This window comes from Eptatretus burgeri, unplaced genomic scaffold (assembly GCF_056783735.1).
Source record: "Eptatretus burgeri isolate ZD-2024b unplaced genomic scaffold, Ebu_testis_v1 Ebu_testis_scaffold_3164, whole genome shotgun sequence".
Taxonomy (NCBI): Eukaryota; Metazoa; Chordata; class Myxini; order Myxiniformes; family Myxinidae; genus Eptatretus; species Eptatretus burgeri.
The window spans coordinates 71,214-98,747 of NW_028225112.1; the positions used below are offsets into that span (position 1 = coordinate 71,214).

The 27,534-nt window shown below is 45.0% G+C and overlaps 1 protein-coding gene across 18 annotated transcripts in view; it reads left to right on the top strand.

The window, feature by feature from the left end:
• The window catches only part of DNAH3 (dynein axonemal heavy chain 3), a 126,982-nt gene that overhangs the window by 41,370 nt on the left and 58,078 nt on the right, over window positions 1-27,534 (top strand). For all 18 annotated transcript variants that reach the window (XM_085868523.1, XM_085868513.1, XM_085868505.1 and 15 more), the window contains 18 exons: window positions 1,506-1,611; window positions 2,602-2,780; window positions 5,384-5,568; window positions 9,683-9,806; window positions 10,138-10,300; window positions 10,413-10,557; window positions 14,598-14,809; window positions 15,074-15,165; window positions 15,278-15,392; window positions 15,606-15,722; window positions 16,172-16,351; window positions 20,524-20,660; window positions 21,366-21,567; window positions 21,668-21,760; window positions 22,892-23,002; window positions 24,671-24,785; window positions 26,076-26,274; window positions 26,353-26,461. In XM_085868523.1, coding sequence (XP_085724649.1) covers window positions 1,506-1,611; window positions 2,602-2,780; window positions 5,384-5,568; window positions 9,683-9,806; window positions 10,138-10,300; window positions 10,413-10,557; window positions 14,598-14,809; window positions 15,074-15,165; window positions 15,278-15,392; window positions 15,606-15,722; window positions 16,172-16,351; window positions 20,524-20,660; window positions 21,366-21,567; window positions 21,668-21,760; window positions 22,892-23,002; window positions 24,671-24,785; window positions 26,076-26,274; window positions 26,353-26,461 — 2,584 coding nt within the window. The remainder of the gene's footprint in view (window positions 1-1,505; window positions 1,612-2,601; window positions 2,781-5,383; window positions 5,569-9,682; window positions 9,807-10,137; window positions 10,301-10,412; window positions 10,558-14,597; window positions 14,810-15,073; window positions 15,166-15,277; window positions 15,393-15,605; window positions 15,723-16,171; window positions 16,352-20,523; window positions 20,661-21,365; window positions 21,568-21,667; window positions 21,761-22,891; window positions 23,003-24,670; window positions 24,786-26,075; window positions 26,275-26,352; window positions 26,462-27,534) is intronic.

Here is a 27,534-nt window from a genome sequence, read left to right on the forward strand (position 1 = left end):
TCGCTGCCATGTAACCGGCACGGCCCCTGACGTCATCGTCGGCCGGCCGCGCACCGGCCTCCGCAGCCACGCCTACGCAGCAACGTGTCATGTCATTGGTTGGTAAATAAATGGCCACAACAACGTGTCATGTCATTGGTTGGTAAATAAATGGCCACAACAACGTGTCATGTCATTGGTTGGTGAATAAATGGCCACAACAACGTGTCATGTCATTGGTTGGTAAATAAATGGCCACAACAACGTGTCATGTCATTGGTTGGTAAATAAATGGCCACAACAACGTGTCATGTCATTGGTTGGTAAATAAATGGCCACAACAACGTGTCATGTCATTGGTTGGTAAATAAATGGCCACAACAACGTGTCATGTCATTGGTTGGTAAATAAATGGCCACAACAACGTGTCATGTCATTGGTTGGTAAATAAATGGCCACAACAACGTGTCATGTCATTGGTTGGTAAATAAATGGCCACAACAACGTGTCATGTCATTGGTTGGTAAATAAATGGCAATAACTTGGGAAGCACTTGTCCGATTAATATCAAACCATGAAAAGGCATATCCTCAGGTCCCCAGCAATATACCTGGCAAGTTTCAATTAGATCGGACCAGTGGTTGTCAAGAAACAGCGGTCACACACACACACACACACACACACACACACACACACACACACACACACACACACACACACACACACACACACACACACACACACACACACACACACACACACACACACACACACACACACACACACACACACACACACACACACACACACACACACACACACACACACACACACACACACACACACACACACATTGCTGGAATTATAGATAGATGATGCGCTGAAGTGTTGATAGGTGTTAAATTTTTCTCATTTCATTTGCCTCGTCATGCTCTTCCACGAGCCTCGATCAATGTGTTCAAAAAACAAAGTCCACGTCACTTTAAACTTCCTCTCATTTACAGCACGCGACCACAGCCGCGTGCACTATTGAGAACTCTTCCGAAGGAAAAGTTTTTGTGCTTCCTTTGAGAAGTGGAAGGGCCTTGTAGATTAAAAAAATTAATTAATTTTTAATTACCCTCGCCAAAGGAAAGTGTGTTGCATTTGGTTCCGATTGTTTGTTTGTTTGTTTGTCTGTTTGTCCGCACAGAATGAGTTAACGTAGACTTAGTGGGAGCCAGTAGTACATGTTCTCTATTTTTTTTCAACCAGGACCTCTATAAAGTACTTCACGTACAATTTGAATGTGAGTACGTCTATAAAGTATGTGCAATTACAATGTGAGTACGTCTATAAATTATGTACAATTACAATGTGAGTTAATCTGTAAAAAAACGTGTTATAAAACCACGCAAAACAAGCCTGGCCTCGGGTATGCAATCTTTGATTATTTTTGTTGAAATATTTTATCTTTTTGGATGCATTTGTATTTTACTTTGAACACGTATGCATGACGTCAAAGTTGATTTTTCGCTCTCCTTTAGGTATCTATCAGAGTACAAGAAGTATGAAGACCTGGTGAATGGGAACATGGAGCAGGCGTTGCTTGGGTTTCTCGATGAAGGGAAATCTTTGGAGGACTTCACAAAGGTTAATCAAAGGATGTTAAATACACAAGCACAACGAATTGTCCACAAGTTGTCCTTCCGCTGTCCTTGAGATGTGCTCACTGTTATCCTTTGTCTGTAGTTGCTATATTTATTCATTTGTTTTATTCTTTGGCATGTGTGATGCTCATTGACTTGACTATTAGAGTAAAGTGGGTAAACCTGTCCCCACCCCACCCCCCCCCTTTGTCCCTCCTCACCCCAAGTTGCTTGATTGTATCCTTAACTGCACAGTATTAAGTGTCCCAGAGTCGGGAAGATGGATATTACAGATGCAGACGAAATGGGATAAACCTTGAATGCGAGAGATGGGGAGAGAGAGAGAGAGACACAGACAGAGACAGACAGACAGACAGATAGAGACAGAGAGACAGGTTTTTGTGATGGTGTTCCTCGGTGAACTCAATATCAAATGTAGAGGGGGTAGGTTGCAGTCCCTGTCAGTCAGCTCTATCTCATCAGTCATAGTTGTTCATTTACAACAGCCAGAGAGATTGAGACTTTACTTAGGACATGGTCTGATGGGCCGAGTGTGGAAGAGGAGGAACGGTGGAGGAACCGGGCCTCACAACATCAGTTGTCAGATGACAAGGTGCAGTTGTTCAAATTAATTAAGGACTGATCGAAGTCCAGCATACAGAGGCTGTCAAGCTCATCATGACTTGCAAAATATCAGGAGCCACAACTCAAGTTAAGTGAGCAACTTGTGGTTGACTCTTTAAACTTTAAAGACTTGGACACTTGGACAAACAATGGGTGTCAGGAGGAATGGGGTGGACAGGATGAATACAGAAAGAAACTTCTATCCCCCCGAAAATATTTGTTCGACTTCATGATAATCGTATCTGCATTATGTTATTCCATCATATTAATGAGGTGCAGGCTTGGTTGCACATATTTATTAGGATAAACAGTAGCAATCACTGCCCGATGACGGGACACCTCCCATTATTCTTACATCCTTTACCTGCAGGAGCTGATTTCTCTGAAGACCCGACAAGATGAATTGAACAGTATGCCACTGACAATTCCACTCTTCCTGTTTTTCCTGAACATCTGCACTCTCACTGAAGATATCAGCCACCAGATAGGGCAACTGAGAGACCTTCTTATCAACTTCCAGATGGATGAGATGCGGAACCTCAACAACAGGTCCTCTTACTACATAACCACCTGCGCACGTGTGCTGTCCGATTACATATTTGCACTTGTTGTATGATATCTCGCAAATAGATTCGACTTGAGAACGATTGGAGGCAGGAAGGTTGATGGTAAGCACCCACGTACGTGAGTTTTCGATGAGGATCGTTCAAAAGGCTCCACAAACGAGGTCCTCACAACAGTGCAATTTTTATGTCTCAATTGATCAGGACACACACTTATTAAGGAAATATTTATTTACAATGGTACTCACGTCTGTTCAGCTCCCACTCACACACCACTCCTCCCGAACATGATTAACAGTAAATATCATTTGAAACTTACCCTGTGCATTGACAAGTCCCAGATAGGACCTTCCCACCGGTGTTAAGAAGCAACCAAACCAGATACTGTGTCTCCCTCTGGGAAGACTGCCTGAATGTTACTGCCTTTCCATTATATTGAGACAAGGACCTTTCACAATTTACAAACTCTGGGAAAACGAATATTTGCCTTTTGAGATTGCTCACCAAGACAATGTCTCCAGAGCGAAAGTCCTTCCTCATGAGCTCGGGTAATTTATATTTCCTGTTTGAGAGTTATGCACTTGTGGCACTGTTGTGTTCATTCTGACCAGGCTTTAACTATTGAACCGATGACTATGGGAGCTGTTGCTCATCCTCTTGGCACCGCTTCCTCGATTGATCTGGCCCTCTCTCCTTATGACCATGGGAGCTGTTGCTCATCCTATTGGCACCGCTTCCTCTATTGACCTTTGCTACTTATGGTGATACGAGTTACACTTTGGCTAAATTTGTCCAATTTTCCACTTTCCCAACACCTACGCCCGGTCCTTCAGTCACCCAGGAGCATCCTACTTTCATCCAGCTGTTGCTGTGGATGCATGCATCAACATTCAAATCTCGATTGCATCCATCAATTTCCATTACTCTCAGAATTTCTCATCACTTCCAATTTCCAATTTTTTGGAAGGTTATTCATTCTGACACTCACTTCCTTGCACCTGGTGGAGCATGCACAGTACATATAATGCCTCTGTACTACCACTCCCTATCTGAGTGATCTTCACATCTGGTGTAGCCTATATGCGGGGTCTCTGTCCTGACACACCCTCTCTGTATGATCCTCTTACTTGGTGAAGCCTATATCCAATGTATTGTCCCATCAGACAGGCCGTTAATATGGACAGACTGAGCCAGGGGTACAATATTCCAACAGGCGCAAGCATGGCGATGGCCCTCGTACTCTCTGGAGCCACCTTCATGCACGGTGAGTATACTTCATTGACCGCCCATATACTTCTTGTGTGTGGCACCATCTTACAGGCCATCTGGCCCCAATAGAAAGTCTTGTATCCCTCTCTCGGGCTCCAGAGCTGACTTCACCACCAATCCATGGCTTTCGGTGTGCCGGGCAAACAGTCCATGATGGTTTCCTTCAAAAGCGCGTTGTGCTTTCTGTGCCTTTCGTGCCCACAAGTCCTCACCTGGCCGCGTCTGAAGACAGGAGGTTTTACACAATACAACCTGACTCAATGCTGTTCTAAAGTGGGCCCTCAATGCCTCCTCAGTGCACGCTTGATAACAGGACTTCTCTGCGTACAAATATCCTGATCCAAGAGGAAATATAACTTACACGATTCACACTGTCCAAACCACAGTATTAACCCGATGTCGCTGTGAATCCCAGTGCCCCCCCTCCCTTTCCAGGTAACAATTTATATTGGGCTTCCACACTGATTTCCTCACACCTGGTGCAACACGTCTTCGTAATGACACACCTTCTCTGTGTGATCCTCACGCTTGCTGTACTCCATATTATGATGGGTCTCTGTCGGTGTGAAGCTCGCACTCGCACTTGTGCCTTAATTTCAGCAAAATCGATTGTTATTTCTGCTGTGACATACAATTATTTTGGGCGGTTTGGTCTAACTTGAAAGTATAGGTCCACTTTCAATCCCTGCACAAAGGTGATCTCGTTCCAAGTGTTGAAATCCAATTCCAATCACGTCTGTGTAAACTGGGCTGACCAACCTTCAAATGCTTCCCATTTGTTGCTGACGTGGCGGGGATGTCGTTTCCGTGACATTTACCAAATTTGAGCTGCCTCCACTTGCCGCGCCATTCCGATACATTGTCAAGCACCATCCCACTTCAACATAACCCGACTGAGAGCTCGGCTGTGTCCTAAAAACATCTTGCATTCTTTACTCCATATTATGTGCAACCTCTGACTCATTTTGCTGTCACAGAAACCATAGTACAGTATTTATGAGTTCTGGCACTGTACTCTTCTACCTTAAGGGGTGGGACGTGGGGGTGCAACAGGCCCAAGGGAGGAAGGGTGGTGCTGGAGATCCCATAACCTTATGCAGGTCGATCAGGATGCTATTGTGGTGCTTCGAGGCAAATATATGAGGTGGTGTCACCAGGATGATGGAGTTGGGGTGTCGGGTTCCTGGAACTCAGATGTTTGTGTTTTCTATCACATTGAGTGCGGCCTGGAGATGGGTAAGTTGAAATTACACCAGTTGTGTTTTGCCTCTTTAAAGCTTTCTGCTCCACTGAACCATTCTTTTGACCTTTTCCTGACAGCTTATGCAACCGATACTCCAGTTTGGCGGAGAGGCTTATCGAGGTGCCACAAACGACAGCACAGTTAGTCGCTTTGGCTGAATTTGTGCAGATATCCAGCGACGTGACAGCGCCGCAAATGAAGCTTGAGATGGCTGATGGTTTATGTCGACTTCCCTTTCTGCTTGAAAACGCCTCACTACCTGGTGAGCTTCACTGACTGCATGCCTGAAACACATACCTGCCATTCCACTTTCCTTCTGTCTTACTTCTCTGATACTTCAGTGAAAGCGGCAGGAATTTGTAATTTGTTCATTGTCAGTGAAAACTCGCTTACCCTTTGTGAAATACACCTTCGGATCGAGAACGTCTACCAACGACTCACACAATTAAAGGGATCTTCCGGCTTAACGTCCATTAAGCCAGAGGACCCCTCTATGTGCAGAGACATGACAGAAGTAAATGGACACCGTAAATTTCTTCATTTTATGTTTTACGCAGTTTTACTCAGTGATTGTTCCGAATATTCGACTATTTATTTGCAGAAACGAGTTCCTGGGTCTTGTATGACAATTAACTCTGCCTCGAACCCAGGGAGCACACAAACTTTCCGATTTTCAAAGAGAACCAATTATTGGCCAATCGGAAGGTGGAGACAGCCAGCATCAGATGGCCCAGGACATTGGCATTCCGCTTTCTGCGGTCAATCGGGTGATTGTGCAATTCACCAGCAAAGGCAAGGAATCCACAGCTTCCCGTTCTGGTCGATCTGGGCCATCAGAAAGGTGTCTTCATACTGTCAAGCGGTCCATTGAGAAAACTCCCCATTGCAAGGCAGCGGATGTTGCAGAGGAGGTCCAAGTTAGCTCAAGAACTGCTGTGCGGTACCTTCATCAACTGGGCTTCGATGGGAGAGCAGCGAGGAGAAAACCTCTTGTTTGACCAGCCAACATTCAAAGGAGAAAGAAGTGTGCTGACGAGATGGCCAACAGACCCTTGGAGCTTTGGCAAACTGTCATTTTTTTCAGATGAGTCCCAATTTACTCAATTTTCTTGCAGTGGATGCGTATGGGTCTGGAGACTTCCCAGTCAAGAGTTCTCTTCGAACCGATTCCAGCCAACTGTCAAACACGGTGGTTTTTCAGTGATGGTGTGGGGAGAAATCTGGAGCGCTGGTCGGTCAGAGCTTGTGGAGTGTGTTGAGAACATCAACTCTATGATGCACATTTCTATCCTTGAGGATGGACGTCTCCACGTCTTCTCCACTGGTGACATGGTCAAAAACAACACTCTGTTCATGGAAGATGGAGATCCATGCCGCACTGCAAAAAAGACCGAAAAATGGCAGGACAGAAATGAAATCAAGCGACTTTCATGGCCAAGTCAGTCTCTTGAGATGAATCCCATTGAACACCTCTGGGCCATGTTGGATCGAGCTGTGTGGAAAAAGTCCAGGAAACCAACATCATGGGCAGAATTGCCAAACCTGTTTGCATGAAGCCTGGGCAGAAATCCCACAAGAGAAAATTTCAGAACTCGTTAGTTCCATGCCTGAAAGAGTAAAAGAATTGAAATCTGCAAATGGCAAGTTTGCAAAATACGAGTGTTTGCATTAAAATGGATCAAATATACTTCAAATGTTCAAAAAATAAATTCTTTAAAAATCATGGTGTCTATTTACTTCTGTCATGTCTGTATACAGTGGCGTCCAAATGTCTGAGTACACTTCAATCAATGCCAAGCTTTCTCATACCTAGGCTCTGTTGATATCGATTTTTCTTCGATGGCGATACCGGTATATGCCGGTATATCGATATTATTGAAAAAAAAAATTACGCAGGTTACAAAAATATGCAATGTCCATTACGTATTCATATATGACGTATACATCATTGACACAGTCATTTTCCCAACTATTTCCACATGAGGCTCCCCCCCTTGCCCCCCCACCCCATTATGAGAACGAGAAGGGTTATTTTACTTCCAACTTCAACTTGTTTTAAAAGTGATTTTGTTTTCAAGCGGGATCAGTATTGATAATGGCACTGGTCGAGAATCAACATCCATCGCTATCACCAGACTGGTATGACTATCACGGAACGCTGTACTGGTATCGCATTCAAACTGTAATCACTTTCATACCGTTATCGCTTCCATACCGATATCGCTTTCATACTGATGTCGCTTTCATATCAATATCGCTTTCAGTTCGATATCACTTTCATACTGATGTCGCTTTCATACCGATATCACTTTCATACTGATATTGCTTTCATATCGATATCGCTTTCAGTTCGATATCACTTTCATACTGATGTCGCTTTCATACCGACATCGCTTTCATCCTGATATCGCTTTCATATCGATATCGCTTTCAGATCGATATCGCTTTCATACTGATATCGCTTTCATATCGATATCGCTTTCATATCGATATCGCTTTCAGATCGACATCGCTTTCATACTGATGTCGCTTTCATATCGATATCGCTTTCAGTTCGATATCACTTTCATACTGATGTCGCTTTCATACCAATATCGCTTTCATACTGATATCGCTTTCATATCGATATCGCTTTCAGTTCGATATCACTTTCAGTTCGATATCACTTTCATACTGATGTCGCTTTCATACCGATATCGCTTTCATACTGATATCGCTTTCAGTTCGATATCACTTTCATACTGATGTCGCTTTCATACTGATGTCGCTTTCATACCGATATCGCTTTCATCCTGATATCGCTTTCATATCGAAATCGCTTTCAGATCGATATCGCTTTCATACTGATATCGCTTTCATATCGATATCACTTTCAGAGCAATATCGCTTTCATACTGATATCGCTTTCATACCGATATCGCTTTCATACTGATATCGCTTTCAAATCGATATCGCTTTCAGATCGACATCGCTTTCATACTGATGTCGCTTTCATATCGATATTGCTTTCAGTTCGATATCACTTTCATACTGATGTCGCTTTCATACCGATATCGCTTTCATACTGATATCGCTTTCATATCGATATCGCTTTCAGTTCGATATCACTTTCAGTTCGACATCACTTTCATACTGATGTCGCTTTCATACCGATATCACTTTCATCCTGATATCGCTTTCATATCGATATCGCTTTCAGATCGATATCGCTTTCACACTGATATCGCTTTCATATCGACATCGCTTTCATACCGATATCGCTTTCATACCGATATCGCTTTCATACCTATATCGCTTTAATGTCGTTATCGCTTTCATACCGTTATCGCTTTCATACCGTTATCGCTTTCATACTGATATCGCTTTCATACCGATATCGCTTTCAGACTGATATCGCTTTCACACTGATATCGCTTTCATATCGACATCGCTTTCATACCGATATCGCTTTCATACCGATATCGCTTTCATACCGTTATCACTTCCATACCGATATCGCTTTCATACCGTTATCGCTTTCATACCGTTATCGCTTTCATACCGTTATCGCTTTCATACCGTAATCGCTTTCATACTGTTATCGCTTTCATACCGTTATCGCTTTCATACCTTTATCGCTTTCATACCGATATCGCTTTAATATCGTTATCGCTTTCATACCGATATCGCTTTCATATCGTTATCGCTTTCACACTGATATCACTTTCATATCGTTATCGCTTTCACACCGTTATCACTTTCATACCGTTATAGCTTTCATATTGTGATCGCTTTCATACCGATATCGCTTTCATACCGTTTTCGCTTTCATACCGATATTGCTTTCATATGAATATCGCTTTCATACTGATATCGCTTTCATATCAACATCAATTTCATACTGATATCGCTTTCATACCGTTATCACTTTCATATCGATATCGCTTTCATACCATTCTCGTTTTCATACTGATATCGCTTTCATATCGAGATTGCTTTCATACCGATATCGCTTTCATATCATCCTTGCTTTCACATCGATATTGCTTTCATACCGATATCGCTTTCATATCATCATCGCTTTCACATCGATATTGCTTTCCTATCAAGAAATCCCACGAGAGAAAATTTTCCACCTGTCACTAATTTTCACCAACGATAACCACAACAGCTTGGTTATAACCATCCTGAAACTGCAATTGTACCCAAACACATGGTCTTGTTTTATGGCTGACATTTTGTCTGTGGGGTGTGGAGGGGGAACTTATATCGTTTGTATTGAATTGTTTAATGTTTGGTGTAGATCTTCCTTTCTGAAAATGTTCTCCTGTACTGATCTGTGCCACCGATGCTTCGATGAACAACCTGTCGATCTGTGCTGATGACGTGGCATGCAGAGGATGACGTCAAGCTGAGTTTGCTGGCATTCCATTGGCCTGAGTACATCGAATCGCTGCTCAATAACACAGACAAACAACTGTACTCGTGGCATCAGAGTGCAGAGGAAGAGCTGAAAAACAAGTACGTCTCATGTCGATTCCTAATTCCCTTGTTTCCTGAAACGACTGCCTCTCTATGCTTGACTTGATCATGTCCAAATTTCCCTCCAACCTCATCAATTCTTCCTCTACCTTCCATGCTACATCAGATTGTGTCCCATGAAAGTGTCTCCTTTCCAAGTGGTCTTCCATGACCTACCGAGGCACTCCCCCCCCAATCTCGATCCGTCTCTCATCTCCACCCTTCCCCCTCCACTCCCCTCAAGCATCATGTTTGGCGACATTATTCTATGTTCGGTCATGACCTTTAATAACAGGATCTCGAGCAATAATGGTTGTCGTGTGGCTGACAGAATCCAAGAGTTTGAGAAAAAGCTCCTGGAGTATGGCCAAGTCGTGGAGGGCTTCCGGAATGTGGCTGAATATGAGCAGCTGAATATTCAGGAAATGAGACACAATGTGGACACGCTGGAAGAGGTGGACTCCAACCTCAATGCTGCTCTGGATGAGCTGGAGGTCAGTCGAGAGCTTATTTGAGATATTTCCAACAAGTGTGGTCCATCATGCGGTGGTGTTTGATGACGAAAGTCCGACGCGGTTTGTGTTCCCCCCACCCCCTCCCCCCCAGGCAATTAACAAGGAGGAAGAGATGATGAAATGGCAGTCCAGCAAGTTCCCGAAGCTGCAGGAAATCATCTCAGCCAAGGCACCTTTTGAACAACTTTGGTGCACTGCCCTGGCCTTCCAGCAGAAGTCTGAGAAGTGGCTCGCAGGTTTGCCCTCTGATGTACTCTCAGAGATAAGCCACGTCACGTGATTGTGATGCCTTAAAATACATACTTTTCGTGTGACTAGTTGGGAAATGCATGTTTAATCATCAGAATATCTGGAAGGGAGACGTCTGCCCTTTACTTCCTGGTCGCTCGTTCACTTCCTGGACATTGTTGTACTGTACCATCCATCACATCTATCGACATACGCTCCCCACCTCCGGACCACATTTTCATCACACCAAGCCCATCACCTATTTCGGAGTCATGCATCGGACTCAATTGTGTGTTTCTTTCTGTGGTGAGGCAGCCTCCGCACCTGACAACTTTGACTCTCCAACTCTCCAACAGCAGAGTTCAAGGGGGTGACTGGAATGAACACTGGAAGAATGGCAGGCCAGAAAGGCTGCATGGGATGGACAAGATGGATACAGATAGGAAACAAACAGGATGGATATACTGAAAACCTGGAAGGGGGAGGGTTTGGGGGAAGGTGGGGAGGGGAGTGACGAGGGTAGAAAATATGGTTTTGGATCATGGATGATCTGAGATGGTGGTGAACAGCTGTTGGCTTGAAGATCTGGAGCTTGGAGGGAAGAATGAGATTGAAGAGAATGTGGAAGTTGGTTCCACAGACTGGAAAAAAAAAGAGGAACAAATGAGTGGAGGTGAGCAACAATCCTGGATTTTGGTAGTTTCACCAAAAGGTTGATGGTGAACCATGTAAGCCCTGCAGAAACCTGGGAGAAAGAAAGCACGAAAAGACCAGAGGGTGCAAGACCAGAAAGAAGACAGATGGCAGAAGACAAAGAGACCACCGACTCGATTTTGGTTTTGGTCCGGATGCAGATCTGGCCTTTCAGTGGGAGACAACACGTAAACTGAAAAACTTCCAATTCTGGGTTTGGAGCGTTGGCAGGTCTCTCTCGACTCAGGACTCTCTGTCGACTTTCTCAAAGTTAAGATTCCGGTTGTTTTCTGTCCCGTTTTAACTCTATATTTCCTCACTCACGTGTTTCTGTGTATTCCTGGTTCGGTTTTGCTTCAAAAATCGTGCTTTTTGTGAGTTCTCGTCGACCTTGTCTTACCGGGTTCCTCAACGCCTACCCATCGTTCCCCTCTCGGTGTACGATCGTGTTTATTTGTATTCTCTCCCGATTACCTTCAATTCCTATTTTCCCCACTTTCCCAACTTTCCCAACGCTCCCCACTTTTTGTGAGGTCAGGCTAGATTAGATCTGTGACTTGCTACAGGTACCATGTACACATATACTAACCTGTTCCATGGTCGGGTTGTCGGCGACTGAACCGTCTCCCCCACCAGGTTTTTTGGTGAGGAGGGTGTTTGGATATGGACACCCAGCAGGATTAAAAACAAAACCTGTCAAAGGGCGGAGGAGCTCCTTGCGAGCCAACGGCCATCCATATCTAGTGCCAAACTGTGTCTGCAGATGTCCTCCCACAGTTGGGTTACTTTGTATTCGGAGGTTGGTGGCAGGATTTGCACTCCGGCCACCGTAAAACCCTTCATTCTGCACAACACAAAAACGCAAAAAAACCTGAAAACCCACTCCGTGGGAGTACCTCCTGTGCAGCTTCTCTTCGCAGGGCAGCTCACTGGATGACGGGATTGGGGCAAAGCCTTCGGGACCCCCAATCTTTGATGACAGGAGGGAAACCACGGGGTAACATCCCTGGGTCAGATTGCAGGAGAGTGTGTCGGAGTGGTGCTGAGGTGTCGTTCACTGGACGGCGGTTTCCTTGGGTTAACCTGAGGCGGTCCCTTCGGGTGGGTGCCTGGAATGTCCTATCCCAAAGAGAGGATGATCACCTGTCTCTGTTATCATCTGAGCTCAATCGTTTGGACATCGGTATTGCAGCTCTCTGAGGTTTGGAGACCGGATTGCGGCGAGATCATGGTGGGTGGTTACAACTACTATTGGTCTGGTCGCTCTGATGGTTACCATACCCAAGGAGTTACTGTAGCTGTGTCCAATAAGCTGACCCCAATGATAATTGAGGTAACACCGGTCAACGAGCGTATTATGAGACTAAGGATTCGTCACTCCTGAGGTGTCATTTCCCTAGTCTCTGTTTATGCTCCGACTGAGGCGAGTGACCTCACCGTGAAGGACGCATTCTACGCCACACTCGAGTCTGTGGTTGATCAGTGCCCCAGACGAGATACACTTCTAGTCTTGGGGGATTTCAATGCATTGACTGGAACTGATAGGGATGGTTATGAGGCATGTGTTGGTCCCCATGGGTCAGGAACTATGAACCAGAATAGCACTAAGTTCCTTGACTTTGCAATAAGTCATGGACTTAGGGTGGCTGGTTCATGGTTTCAGCGCCCACAAGGTCATTGCTGGACTTGGTATTCCAACGCTGGCGGTGTGGCAAAGGAGATTGACCATGTCCTCGTTTATGGTCTGGAGGACGATCCAGAACTGCAGGGTCTACCGGAGTGCTCAGTTCCTCAATACTGACCACCGGCTTGTTGTCGCAACTCGAAAGTTGCACCTGAAATCCTGGAGAATGGTACCATCCCAGCCTTGGCTGGATGTTGGTAAGCTCAAGGATGAGAGAGTAGCTGAGGAGTTTGCGAACAGACTGAGTGGACATTTGGGGGGTCTGGGTGTTTTGGGGGGTCCTGAAGAGTTGTGGAGTGCCTTCAAGACCACCGTCCTTGATGTTGCCGGTGGATGTCTTGGAACTCACCGTGGGGCAAATAATTTTTTGGCTCTCAAGGGACACTGGATACCCATTGACCAGAGTTGCAGAGCCAGGCTGAATAGCAGAGCTGAGCTGTTCAGGGAGCTGAGGTACAAAACTGTACGTGCACTGAGGGTGGACAAGGAGGCCTATGTGCGAGGAATCTATGAGGGGGTAGAGCATCACCTGTGGTCAAGGGATTCTCGTCTTGCTTACAGGGGAATTCGCGCATTGCATTCATCCAAACCCATCCCTCGGAGTACTGCAGTTAGAGCAGAGAGTGGTAGGCTCTTAACAGAGGAGTCTGAAGTGAAGGTCCGCTGGGCTGGTTACTTTGAGCAGTTGTACCAGGCTGATCCACCAGCTGTCAAGTTGGACGTCAAGGGTGTTACAATAACTGTTGCTGACCCTCCAATCAACTGTGGTCCACCTTCACTTGTGGAAACACGGGCTGCGGTGAACCGGTTGAAACGGGGCAAAGCTCCAGGGATCTGTGGCATCCATGCTGAACTTCTCAAGGCTGGTGGAAATGCTGCACTCGTGTCGTTGCATGCGGTTTTGTGCTCTGCCTGGAACACAGGCATCATCCCAACTGATTGGAAGAGGGGCCTTGTTGTCCCTCTCTGGAAAGGGAAGGGTGATCGCCAAGACTGCAACAACTACCGAGGGGTGACGCTGCTCTCAGTGCCGGGCAAGGTCTTTGCTCGGATAATTCTTGATAGGGTTCGCCACCATCTGCTTGAGCACCAGCGTCCAGAGCAGTCAGGCTTTACACCAAAGAGGTCAACGATTGACCGTATCCTTGCTCTTCGTGTCCTCACCGAACGCAGACGAGAGTTTCGGCAGGGGCTGCTTGCAGCCTATGTTGATCTCTGTAAAGCGTTCGATTCAGTGAATCGGGATGTCCTCTGGAGGATTCCTGGCCTTCGTGGGGTACCATCAAAACTGATCGATCTGATGTCTGAACTCTACTCTGGTACTGAGAGTGCTGTGAAGTGTAGTGGTATCATCTCTGACTTATTTCCAGTTGTTACTGGAGTTCGTCAGGGGTGTGTTCTGGCCCCCACACTTTTCAGCACTTGTATGGACTGGATTTTCGGAGGATGTCGGAGAGATCTCTATTTACTCTATTTACTCTAATAATAGCTCGATTTTCAATGTCAAAAAGAACAACAACAACAACAAAGAAGCATTTACGGTTTCAAACCAGCATTTCTCGCTCTTCCATGAGCCTCGACTCTGCACACACCAAAAAAAAAAATAACCTGTTCAGCCTGGCGGAGGTTTGCACTCTTCCGAGTGCCGTAATCGTCTCACTTGCTTTGCAGATTCCTTTTGGGAGATCAACGTGGAGGAAGTGAACGATGACGTGGAGAACATGTGGCAGCTCATGTACAAGCTCAGCAAAACTTTCCTGGAGTTCCCGAGCCCACGACAGGTGGCCTTGAACATGAAATCGGCCATCGAAAATTTCAAGCAACACTTACCTGTTCTGCAGACCATTTGTAACCCCGGCATGAAAGCACACCATTGGCAGCAGGTACGTTCCACCACGAGGCGCGTCACACTCCGCTGCCTATCATTGGCGGTATGGAGGGAAAGTAAACCTTTGTCTGGCTCACCATATAGACACCGTGACTAGAAACCTTTGTCTCGCTCACCATCTTGACACCGTGACCGGAAAGTTTTCATCATTTTGGGGATGTGGGTACCACGCCGTGACAGCAACCGCGTCACAAATCGTGAGATTTTGATTCATAACTTGAAGAATTATGAAACAGCAATCATGATTATCGATCCACAGGTGAGCGATATTATTGGGAAGAGCGTAATGCCCGAGCCCGAGACATCTTTGATGGAAATGCTGAACCTGGGACTCTCCGAGCATATTGAAAAGTAAGACTTGGTGTCCGACGACCCCGTCGCCATGGTTTCGGAACCGAACAATGGGTTCCTTTATCAGGGATGGTTGACTGGTTGAGGTGACGTTTGCTCTCTTTTGTTTTAGGCTGGAGGAAATTGGAACGGCCGCCAGCAAGGAGTATTCACTGGAGAAGGCTTTGGAGAAGATCCAGCGTGAGTGGACGGCAATGCATTTTGCTACAACTCCCTACAGAGAAACTGTGAGTATCACTCAATGAGACACACACACACCCACACACACACACCACACACACACACACACACACACACACACACACACACACACACACACACACACACACACACACACACACACACACACACACACACACACCACACACCACCTGTTTGATCCCTCATGAGCTGCGAATCTAGTTTTGTCATCACTCCGTGTTGCCATTACGTGTGTGCAGGGAGTATGCGTGCTTGCGGCTGTCGATGATATTCAGATCCTCTTGGATGATCACGTGGTGAAGATACAGACGATGAGGAACTCACCGCACATCAAGCCCCTGGAGGCAGATTGCAGGGTACCACGGAGACCGTCATTACATTCATCCATCCCACACTGTATATAAGGACATGAAGGGACATCATTGTACTTTAACATGAAGTACAGAGAGGTGTTGGTGCAGAAGATACAAATTTCACAGCATGTGGGATTTGAACCTGTGATCTCAGGCCATGTGACGATGTGTTCAGATGAGAACACCAAACGATCCAACACATCTCACCCTTGCGCTGAGTGATCCTTGCGCTGAACCTTTCTCATCGGATGTTGTATTGAAACAATGATGAGTGTTCATTTCTCATGGAGTAGGTTGAAAACTTTGCACCAATGGATTTAATGACCCGAAGGTTTCCAGCCACCACACCACTGAGCAGGACAACACAGAACCCAAATTACATCACGTGGTAACTCCTGCTCGCCAATCAGTGTGTGTGTGTGTCTCTCTCATTGAGTGGTTGTGCTTCACAGGAATGGGAAGAGAAGCTGTTGGAAATGCAGGAGATCCTAAATTATTGGCTCATTTGCCAGGCTACGTGGCTCTACCTGGAACCCATCTTCGTTTCTGAGGACATCATTGCGCAGATGCCTGAAGAAGGCCGCAAGTTTGCTGTTGTTGATCAATACTGGAGAGATATTATGATCGCAGTGGTACGTATTTGCTTTGGATTATGGGTTTCTGACCGTCCACCTTTTGTACGAAGCACACGCAGGTATAATGGTGAAGCACTCGGAGGTATTAACAAAGGACACAGGTGGATTAACAATGCACACAGTTACAGTCACAGATCACTCAGGTATATTAACAATGCACATGGGTATATTCACAAAACACACAGTTATGGTAACAAAGCACACAGGTATATTCACAAAACACACAGTTATGGTAACAAAGCACACAGGTATATTCACAAAACACACAGTTATGGTAACAAAGCACACAGGTATATTAACAAAGCACACAGTTATGGTAACAAAGCACACAGGTATATTCACAAAACACACAGTTATGGTAACAAAGCACACAGGTATATGAACAAAACACACAGTTATGGTAACAAAGCACACAGGTATATTAACAAAACACACAGTTATGGTAACAAAGCACACAGTTACGGTAACAAAGCACACAGGTATATTCACAAAACACACAGTTATGGTAACAAAGCACACAGGTATATTAACAAAACACACAGTTATGGTAGCAAAGCACACAGGTATATTAACAAAGCACACAGGTATATTAACAAAACACACAGTTATGGTAACAAAGCACACAAGTATATTAACAAAGCACACAGTTATGGTAACAAAGCACACAGGTATATTAACAAAGCACACAGTTATATTAACAAAGCACACAGGTATATTAACAAAGCACACAGTTATATTAACAAAGCACACAGGTATATTAACAAAGCACACAGTTATATTAACAAAGCACACAGGTATATTAACAAAGCACACAGTTATGGTAACAAAGCACACAGGTATATTAACAAAGCACACAGGTATATTAACAAAGCACACAGTTATATTAACAAAGCACACAGGTATATTAACAAAGCACACAGTTATGGTAACAAATCACACAGGTATATTAACAAAGCACACAGTTATGGTAACAAAGCACACAGGTATATTAACAAAACACACAGTTATGGTAACAAATCACACAGGTATATTAACAAAGCACACAGTTATGGTAACAAAGCACACAGGTATATTAACAAAACACACAGTTATGGGAGCAAAGCACACAGGTATATTAACAAAGCACACAGGTATATAAACAAAACACACAGTTATGGTAACAAAGCACACAGGTATATTAACAAAGCACATGGGTATAGTAACAATACATTCACAAAAGCTCCTCCATACATTCACAATAGCTCCTCCATACATTCACAATTACCCCTCCATACATTCACAATAGCTCCTCCATACATTCACAATAGCTCCTCCATACATTCACAATCGCTCCTCCATATATTCACAATAACCCTTCCATCCATTCACAATAGCTCCTCCATACATTCACAAGAGCTCCTCCATACATTCACAATAACCCCTCCATCCATTCACAATAGCTCCTCCATACATTCACAATAGCTCCTCCATCCATTCACAATAACCCCTCCATACATTCACAATAACCCCTCCATACATTCACAATAGCTCCTCCATACATTCACAATAACCCCTCCATCCATTCACAATAGCTCCTCCATACATTCACAAGAGCTCCTCCATACATTCACAATAACCCCTCCATCCATTCACAATAGCTCCTCCATACATTCACAATGGCTCCTCCATGCATTCACAATAACCCCTCCATACATTCACAATAGCTCCTCCATACATTCACAATAACCCCTCCATACATTCACAATAGCTCCTCCATACATTCACAATAACCCCTCCATCCATTCACAATAGCTCCTCCATACATTCACAATAGCTCCTCCATACATTCACAATAACCCCTCCATCCATTCACAATAGCTCCTCCATACATTCACAATAGCTCCTCCATCCATTCACAATAACCCCTCCATACATTCACAATAGCTCCTCCATACATTCACAATAACCCCTCCATACATTCACAATAGCTCCTCCATACATTCACAATAACCCCTCCATCCATTCACAATAGCTCCTCCATACATTCACAATAACCCCTCCATCCATTCACAATAGCTCCTCCATACATTCACAATAGCTCCTCCATACATTCACAATAACCCCTCCATCCATTCACAATAGCTCCTCCATACATTCACAATAGCTCCTCCATACATTCACAATAACCCCTCCATACATTCACAATAGCTCCTCCATACATTCACAATAACCCCTCCATCCATTCACAATAGCTCCTCCATACATTCACAATAACCCCTCCATCCATTCACAATAGCTCCTCCATACATTCACAAGAGCTCCTCCATACATTCACAATAACCCCTCCATCCATTCACAATAGCTCCTCCATACATTCACAATGGCTCCTCCATGCATTCACAATAACCCCTCCATACATTCACAATAGCTCCTCCATACATTCACAATAACCCCTCCATACATTCACAATAGCTCCTCCATACATTCACAATAACCCCTCCATCCATTCACAATAGCTCCTCCATACATTCACAATGGCTCCTCCATGCATTCACAATCGTTCCTCCATACATTCACAATAGCTCCTCCATATATTCACAATAACCCCTCCATCCATTCACAATAGCTCCTCCATACATTCACAATAGCTCCTCCATGCATTCACAATAGCTCCTCCATACATTCACAATAGCTCCTCCATACATTCACAATAGCTCCTCCATACATTCACAATAGCTCCTCCATACATTCACAATAGCTCCTCCATACATTCACAATAGCTCCTCCATACATTCACAATAGCTCCTCTATACATTCACAATAGCTCCTCCAGACATTCACAATGGCTCCTCCATACATTCACAATAGCTCCTCTATACATTCACAATAGCTCCTCCAGACATTCACAATGGCTCCTCCATACATTCACAATAGCTCCTCCAGACATTCACAATAGCTCCTCCATACATTCACAATAGCTCCTCTATACATTCACAATAGCTCCTCCAGACATTCACAATAGCTCCTCCATACATTCACAATAGCTCCTCTATACATTCACAATAGCTCCTCCAGACATTCACAATAGCTCCTCCATACATTCACAATAGCTCCTGCATACATTCACAATAGCTCCTCCAGACATTCACAATGGCTCCTCCATACATTCACAATAGCTCCTCCATACATTCACAATTGCTCCTCCATACATTCACAATAGCTCCTCCATACATTCACAATTGCTCCTCCATACATTCACAATAGCTCCTCCATACATTCACAATAGCTCCTCCATACATTCACAATAGCTCCTCTATACATTCACAATAGCTCCTCCAGACATTCACAATGGCTCCTCCATACATTCACAATAGCTCCTGCATACATTCACAATAGCTCCTCCAGACATTCACAATGGCTCCTCCATACATTCACAATAGCTCCTCCATACATTCACAATAGCTCCTCCATACATTCACAATTGCTCCTCCATACATTCACAATAGCTCCTCCATACATTCACAATTGCTCCTCCATACATTCACAATAGCTCCTCCATACATTCACAATAGCTCCTCCATACATTCACAATAGCTCCTCTATACATTCACAATAGCTCCTCCAGACATTCACAATGGCTCCTCCATACATTCACAATAGCTCCTGCATACATTCACAATAGCTCCTCCAGACATTCACAATGGCTCCTCCATACATTCACAATAGCTCCTCCATACATTCACAATAGCTCCTCCATACATTCACAATTGCTCCTCCATACATTCACAATAGCTCCTCCATACATTCACAATTGCTCCTCCATACATTCAGTTCATTTTACTTTTGTTGTGGGGTTGTGATGGAACAAAGTCAAATGATATTGTGATGCTAAACCAGAAGAGGATTGTTGTCGTGTTGTGGCATCATAATGAGGTGTCATTCTTCATTGTTATTCTTCTTCTTTGTTCTTGTTATCCTTCTTCATCCATCACAATACTACAACAAAAGTAAAGCGTCAAAATGAAAAGGTGTGGTTCCAGCCTCCACATAAGGATAGAAAAATATATCCTCAACATGCGGTAGTCTGACCTCATGGACAATGCGCTTCAACCGTAATCAGTGTTTTGAATGCCAATGGCTGCTAAATGAGAACCGTTTAGTTATTCATGCCCTTCCTCGTTCTCATTCAGGAAAAGGACACGCGGGTGCTTGTGGCGACCGGGCAGGAAAACATGCTTAAACGTCTGCAGGAATCCACACTCTTCCTGGAAGACATCCAGAAAGGCCTCAATAATTACCTTGAGAAAAAGCGTCTCTTTTTTCCAAGGTATTTTGTCATATCATCTGATTCCATGTCGAGGTAGTTGGGAAGATCCACATTCACACCACCTTTAAGGGCACCACCACCTAGTGTAGCAGTTTGGCAGACAAGGCTCAGGTTCATTTTTTTTCCACCACCGAGTGGTCTTCATGTGCAGGTATCTCAGGCCAGGTGTGAGGTTGATGGTGAGGCCCATTGAAAGGTTGGAGCCGATCGGCGGCATGTTGAGGCGACGGTGTGAAAGGTCTCAGGCTTCAGGCCTCTGTTGTCAGCCTTTGTCCCGGTACAATTGGAATTATCCGAGCGATATAACCACAATGTATTACATATGCACGTAAGCAGTGCGCATGCTTTTGTTTCATGCATGTAACCCAGGTTATTTCTTTTTTCGGAGCAATCGAGGCAGCGGTCTGTTGCCTATACACTGCCCAAATAAAAGGATGTGCCAAAAAGAGTGTTGCGTGCTTGGAACAAGATCACATGTCGGGCGGGTACTCTGCTGGTGTGGAACCTTCCTTCGGAGGGTTCTGACACCGCGCCTGCACATTCCCGGATGAAGACTACTCGGATGAAGCCGGGCGGCTTTGCGAGTTGATGGCGCATTCAGTTTCATGGTTCCTTGAGAATGCACATTGGTGTTGAGATGAATTATTGAGATGTCCAGTTTTCCCATGAACAGAAACTCCATGGAAGTTGGTTGTTTCTGCGCAGGTTTTTCTTCCTCTCAAATGATGAGCTCCTGGGAATTCTGTCAGAAACGAAGGACCCTCTGCGGGTTCAACAACACCTGAAGAAGTGCTTTGAGGGGATTGACCGTCTGGAATTCACACAGAACTTGGAGATAACCGGTATGGTCAGTTCCGAGAACGAGATGGTTCCGTTTGTCCACGTGATCCATCCGGCGAAAGCTCAGGTAGGTTGTGTGTGCGCACGACGTGTGTCCATTGTCAGAACACGTTTCACTCAAATCTTTGGATCTCATCCACATGGGTTGTCGTTTGTCCTGCTCACAGGGCATGGTGGAGAAGTGGCTTTTGCAAGTGGAGCAGGTTATGCTCGAAAGCATTCGCATTGTTATCGGTCAAGCCGTTGCACAATCTGCAGAGGTCAGGGCCCTCTGGGTTTTTTTTCTTTTTTCTATACAGTACAAAGTCGAGGCTCATGGAGGAGCTTATGGAGGTACGGACCACTTCCTCGGTCGATGCTCAGCATTTCGAGAATTGAGCACGGCCAAACCGCCACTCACGGTGATACGTGATGCCGGATGTACACTGCAACAAACTGTACATCAGGGAGAAAGGGTGAACACAGCGGTTGCACACACGAACATTTACATGATGTAAAATCTCACAAGTCACTTCTCTCTCGGCCAATCGCTCGGCCACACCGCGATCCTCCCGGCCATTCCCCCGACCATTCGACCGCTCTTCGTATTCTCCTTCCACTTGACACTGCAGATGCCTCAATGGTGTAAAGACCAATTCTTTATTTTCAAACTTGGTACTTCAGCACCAAATGTGATTATTTTCAAACAAAGAACTTTTCATTTACAGAGTTCTCTGACTCTGACCGGGATACAGTTTGATTAGTGACACCCATCCTTCTCTGTTTCCTTCTTTCTTTCCTTTTTTCGTTTTATTCCTTTGTCTCTTCTTTTTTCGCCTGTCACAAAATGCCTTTCATTTGACATTTAAAAAACAACATACATGACCTGAGCTGATACACATACACACACACGAACGTCCGTGACACAACACAAAACTGTTGGACGAGACAAAAAGCCACTGAGCTTGGGAGAAGTGCAACCACTTCCTGGGGTACCCTGGGCACCAGTGACGTCACAACAATGGCACCTCTTTTCTCATTGCACTCAGTGGGGAATACCCTCAGGAGGGATTTCCTCCTCCCCATAGATTCTCCCCTTGCAATGACTGTTCCTTGAAATTTTGATCCTTTATTTTTGATTCCGTCCCTTTTGACCTTTCACCCCCCACCACCGATTTAGCCTTTTTGCATTCGGCCCTTTCCACTGACGACTGCGGGTCATTTCCTTTGGAAATGGGGGACAATCGCCTGATATCCATCAACACTTGGTGTAAAGTGGTCAGCGCGATGACATTCTCATGTAGAAATCGATGTCTCGTGCTTATGACGTTGGATAGATTCCGAAGATTTGTGTTTTTCAAACCGAAGGTGTCACACTTCCTTCATGCTGAGGTTCTCTGTGCTCCTCATAGGTATCACGGAAGCGGTGGGTCCTGGAGTGGTCCGGTCAGGTGGTCATTTGCACTTCCATGGTGTACTGGACTGCGGAGGTCTCAGAAGCCATTGCGAATGGAACTCTCAAGGTTCGAGTTTGCTGTCATTTCCTCTGTGCCTCTGTCTATCTATAAGGAACCAGGTAACAGGTTGCGGTGTCATCTACGGCGTTTACCTTTTACGCAATAGGCCATACATTTATGATGCACAGATTGGTGGAGGAGTGTGAAGGAAGTGGGAACATAAGGGAACTTAAGTTAGGATAGGAAAAGGTCATGAAGAGAACATGTAGCTGGGGAGGTTTGGGGGAAGGAGGGAGAAAGGGTTAAGGTGGATTAAGGAGGTGCACCGTTTATGACACTTTTTTATTATTAATTAATTAATTTATTGGTAAACAGCACAATAAATAAATAATTATTTATCTCCAAGTCATCACAAACCGATAAATAAATAATTATTTGGGAAGGGCATGCTACTGTTGGGCATTTCTCACGCACTTCCTCGTTCCCATTTTCACGATTGACAACTTCCGTCAACACAGACTGCCTGCGCTGGTGGTGTACGACCCCCACGAAGGACTCAAACAGTGATGATATTTATGACACCGTGTTCAATTAATACCAACTACGGTTCCCAAAGGATCACTCAATATTCCCAAACCTGGCAGTGGCAGTGAAACATGCGGGAGACAAACGAGTGGGAGGATGCTTCTTATAGTTAAAATGGGGTTTATTAAAAGTGAATACAGGGATGAGGGTCGACAAGACACGATGAGTGATATGGGACCAACCAAGTGGTTGACAGACAGAAGTTAGGATGAGGGACATGCAAGCTTATGTACAAGGAGAGAAATAAGGCCGAACCCCCGACTGGCACTGATTACAGGACTCGTACAACGAAGGGCAACAGAAGAGGACTTTAAGCAGGCACGAAGATTTTGGCGTGCAGATTTCTGAAGCACAGAGCCCGTGTGGGTGGAAGGATCGATGCAGTAGAAATGAGGGATTGTGAGGAAGATGGCCAAACAGAGGAAAGGAGAGAGATGTTGTTCTCCCCGTGGTGCAGCTCCAACTGGCAAGTCCCGCGCGATCACGGCCCTCGTCAACTCTGGGACCGCATTTGTGGGCGGTGGGTCCTGTCATTGGCTGCCGCCTCCGTGGGTGTGGCCATCTCACCCCACAGGAACTCATCAGGGGACTTTAGAGATTACAAGAACCATATTCCGTGCCCGTGCCCCACTGGCCCCAATAAAAAGTGTTCTCCAAAGTTCGGAAGCTGACCTCACTGCCATGGCTTGTGGTACGCTGGCCAAACAGTTTGTGATGCTGCGGCTTTAACCACATAACGCTTTCTGTGCCTTTTATTGCCGCAAGTCCTCACCTGGCCTCACCTACACAGGTTTCACACATACCAATCTTACTCTACCTGCTTTGTAATGGCAGCAAATTCTTACTCTGCTCACTCCCCCCTCCACCCTCACTCCATTGTTCCTTTCGTCCTGTTACGTTCCGATCCATTCACTCCACCAGCCCTTCCACGAGCCTCACTTATGTACGCAAAAAAACCTCAGTGCACGTTTTAAAAGATGACTTTGAGACAAGTAGCTATACAACAGCAAATCAAACCTCCTCAATCACACAGACCATGTTATTCTTAATGCGATCTGTCGAAGTTTCCGCATTCCACATTACAGCACTTTTGCTGCTTCTCATGTTCACTCATCGAATTGTGAAAATTGTGCAACTGTTCCCCTGTAGGCCTACTTACAGCGGAGCAACGATCAGATTGGAGACATAGTGCAGCTGGTGAGAGGAAAACTGTCCGGAGGAGCACGTTTGACGTTGGGCGCGCTCACGGTCATCGATGTTCACGGTAAGACGAGGCCCTCACGTGGTGAGACAGTTAACACCAGGAGGAGACACGGTGCCCTCTTATGCAATCTCTCGGCAGTTTCGGGATTCCTTTATTTACAACATCAGCAAAGCACTTTCAATTATATCAGGAAATCAACGTCACCACTTTGAAAGGAAATCCCGACTGTGACCGTCGATCTTTAACTCATCTCATGACCTCAAAGCAATGCCGAAACTTTCTACCACCTGGCTTGTTCTGTAATCCGCCATCCGAGAAGTACACCTGTTGTCGTTAAGACCTCATCACATGGAATTCAGAAACCTTGTACCTGTTCGTCTCTCTTCTCACATCACTATTTTGTTTCATTTTAATCAAGAAGTGATGATGATGATGATGATGATGCATTTCCTTTGTTTGTATGCTTTTTTCACATTTATACTGGTAATGCGATTTTCAGTAAAATATCTTGCTTGTGACGTATCGTCATTATATTTGTCGGAAGGCCTACGGGTCTACGGGTACGCACACTCGCCTCGAAGCTGTCTCGCCTAGGTTAGAATTTCGGCCTCGCCACTGACTGCCATGCTGGTGTCTCGCCGGTCGGCCGAGGGATCAATGTGTGTATTTACCGGTGTATAAACCGCACTTTTTTATCGGCAAAAAGAGGTAAAAGTTGGAGGTGCGGTTAATATGCGGGTTTAGTGAAATAAATCAGTCTTAAAATTGATGAACGCTCAATTTCAATGATATTCCTAATGAACACTTTTTTGCAGTCGGAACTGCTGTTAAGCTCAAGCTCCGTTTAAATTTTGAAAATCCGTTCAGGTTAATAGTCTGTACAGCATTTTATTACCTCGTTTCTCCCTCCTAACTTGTTTCCCGTGGATTACTCGCATTGACCGGAAAGCTTCATCAAACCCAAACAGCCCTTTTTCAGGGCCACAAATCCACAAGACATAGGAGTATCATTCCGGGATGAATCCCTTTTCTTCCTTTTTCTCGGAACAAAAAAAAAATCCTCTTTATAATATTAAAAAAATATAAACTTCTTGGTGTCCTCTCCTCTCTCTCTTCAACTTCTTGAAAATGAGAATAAGACTGTGAGACGAAATTAAGGGGACGTGGAAGTTCGCACGTTGATTCCTCCGTCACTTTGTTCCGTACAAAGTTAATGTACTTAAACGTATTGAGATCTCGATCAGAAAATAAAAAGATCAATCGATTCATTTCCCTCGAGGGTGAAAAACACGGCTGCGGTTTATACACCGGAAGGTTTGGTGCAACGCATCTGTTATCATTTCACCGCAGCCCGTGACGTCGTTGCCAAGTTGACGGAGGACGGAATCTCCAACATCAACGACTTCCAGTGGATGTCGCAGTTGCGCTACTACTGGGAAGCCGGAGACATAACGGTCCGTATGATCACGACGGAGCTCAAATACGGCTACGAGTACTTGGGGAACTCTCCCCGGCTCGTCATCACCCCCCTCACGGATCGCTGCTACAGGTATCGCGTGACGTTTCTCTTTGTGACCTCGGTTTATAAATACCACTCATCTTTTCACACCTGCGTCTGTGCACTCAGGACTCTGATGGGGGCTTTGAAATTGAACCTCGGTGGAGCCCCGGAAGGCCCAGCTGGTACCGGAAAAACCGAGACGACGAAGGACTTGGCTAAAGCATTGGCCAAGCAGGTGCATGAGTACATTTAACCTCGATTTTTTTTACACCTGTGGAAGTCTTGCCTTAAGCTCCCCCGACAGGTTCCCAGGTTCGATCCGGATCCAGATGCAAGTTTGTGAAGGAATATAATTGATAGGTCACACGGATTGGCTGCCACGTTGGAGTGAAGATAAATATTAAATAATGTTTTCTCTGGAACCGCTTAATCAATCGACATGAAACTTCACAATTATGATCTCGTAGTGATGGGAGGAACAGGTTTTAAATTTCAACTTGATCTGACACATGGTCTGGCAGGCAGAATTATTTAATTATTTATTTGATCTGGGGCTTTTTTCTTTATTTATTTATTTATTTTAAAGGCTCACTTGGCTGTGCCTGGAAGGGTTTGAGGGTTGAGGAGCAGCAGCTGAAATGCGAATCCTTTATCCAGGTTCCTCCTAATGACTTAATCTTTGCTTTTTGCTTGTTTGGGCCCCTTCTGATGACTCCAATGCAGTGCCGCACCTATTTGGTCTTCCATTTGATTTGAATTTAATTTATTTTAATCCCATTCTAAATTTAATTGAATAATAACAAGCATCATGGGTCAAGGTCAGGAGTCCGATCAAAGCGGGACGTGGCTTTTTTATTTATTATTATTATTTTTTTTGTATACCTTGGTCGAGGCTCGTATGAGAGCAAACACACAACTCACAGCAAGGAGGCATGAGACAAGATGGGCGGGAGTGGAAGGGACAAAACAGTGGGGAACAGACACATTAGGTGAACTGTGGAAGGGAGAGGGATGGGGATGGGACGGGGAACATGGCGAAGAGAAGATGGACATTTCAGGGACTTTCAGGAAGGAAAGCAGGAGAAATGAAGGAAGTGGGCTTGGGTGGATTATCGGGGGTAGAAAAGATCGAGGATTTGGATGGGGGAAGATAAGAGGTGGTGGTGAACAGCTGTTTTGAAAGCCTGGAGGGAAGAATGGGAAAGAATAGAGTGAAGAAGTTTATTCCAAAGGCGGGAAAAAAGAGGAATGAAAGAGTGAAGATGAGCAGTGATTCGTGATTTTGGTAGTTTTACCAGAAGGGGGTTG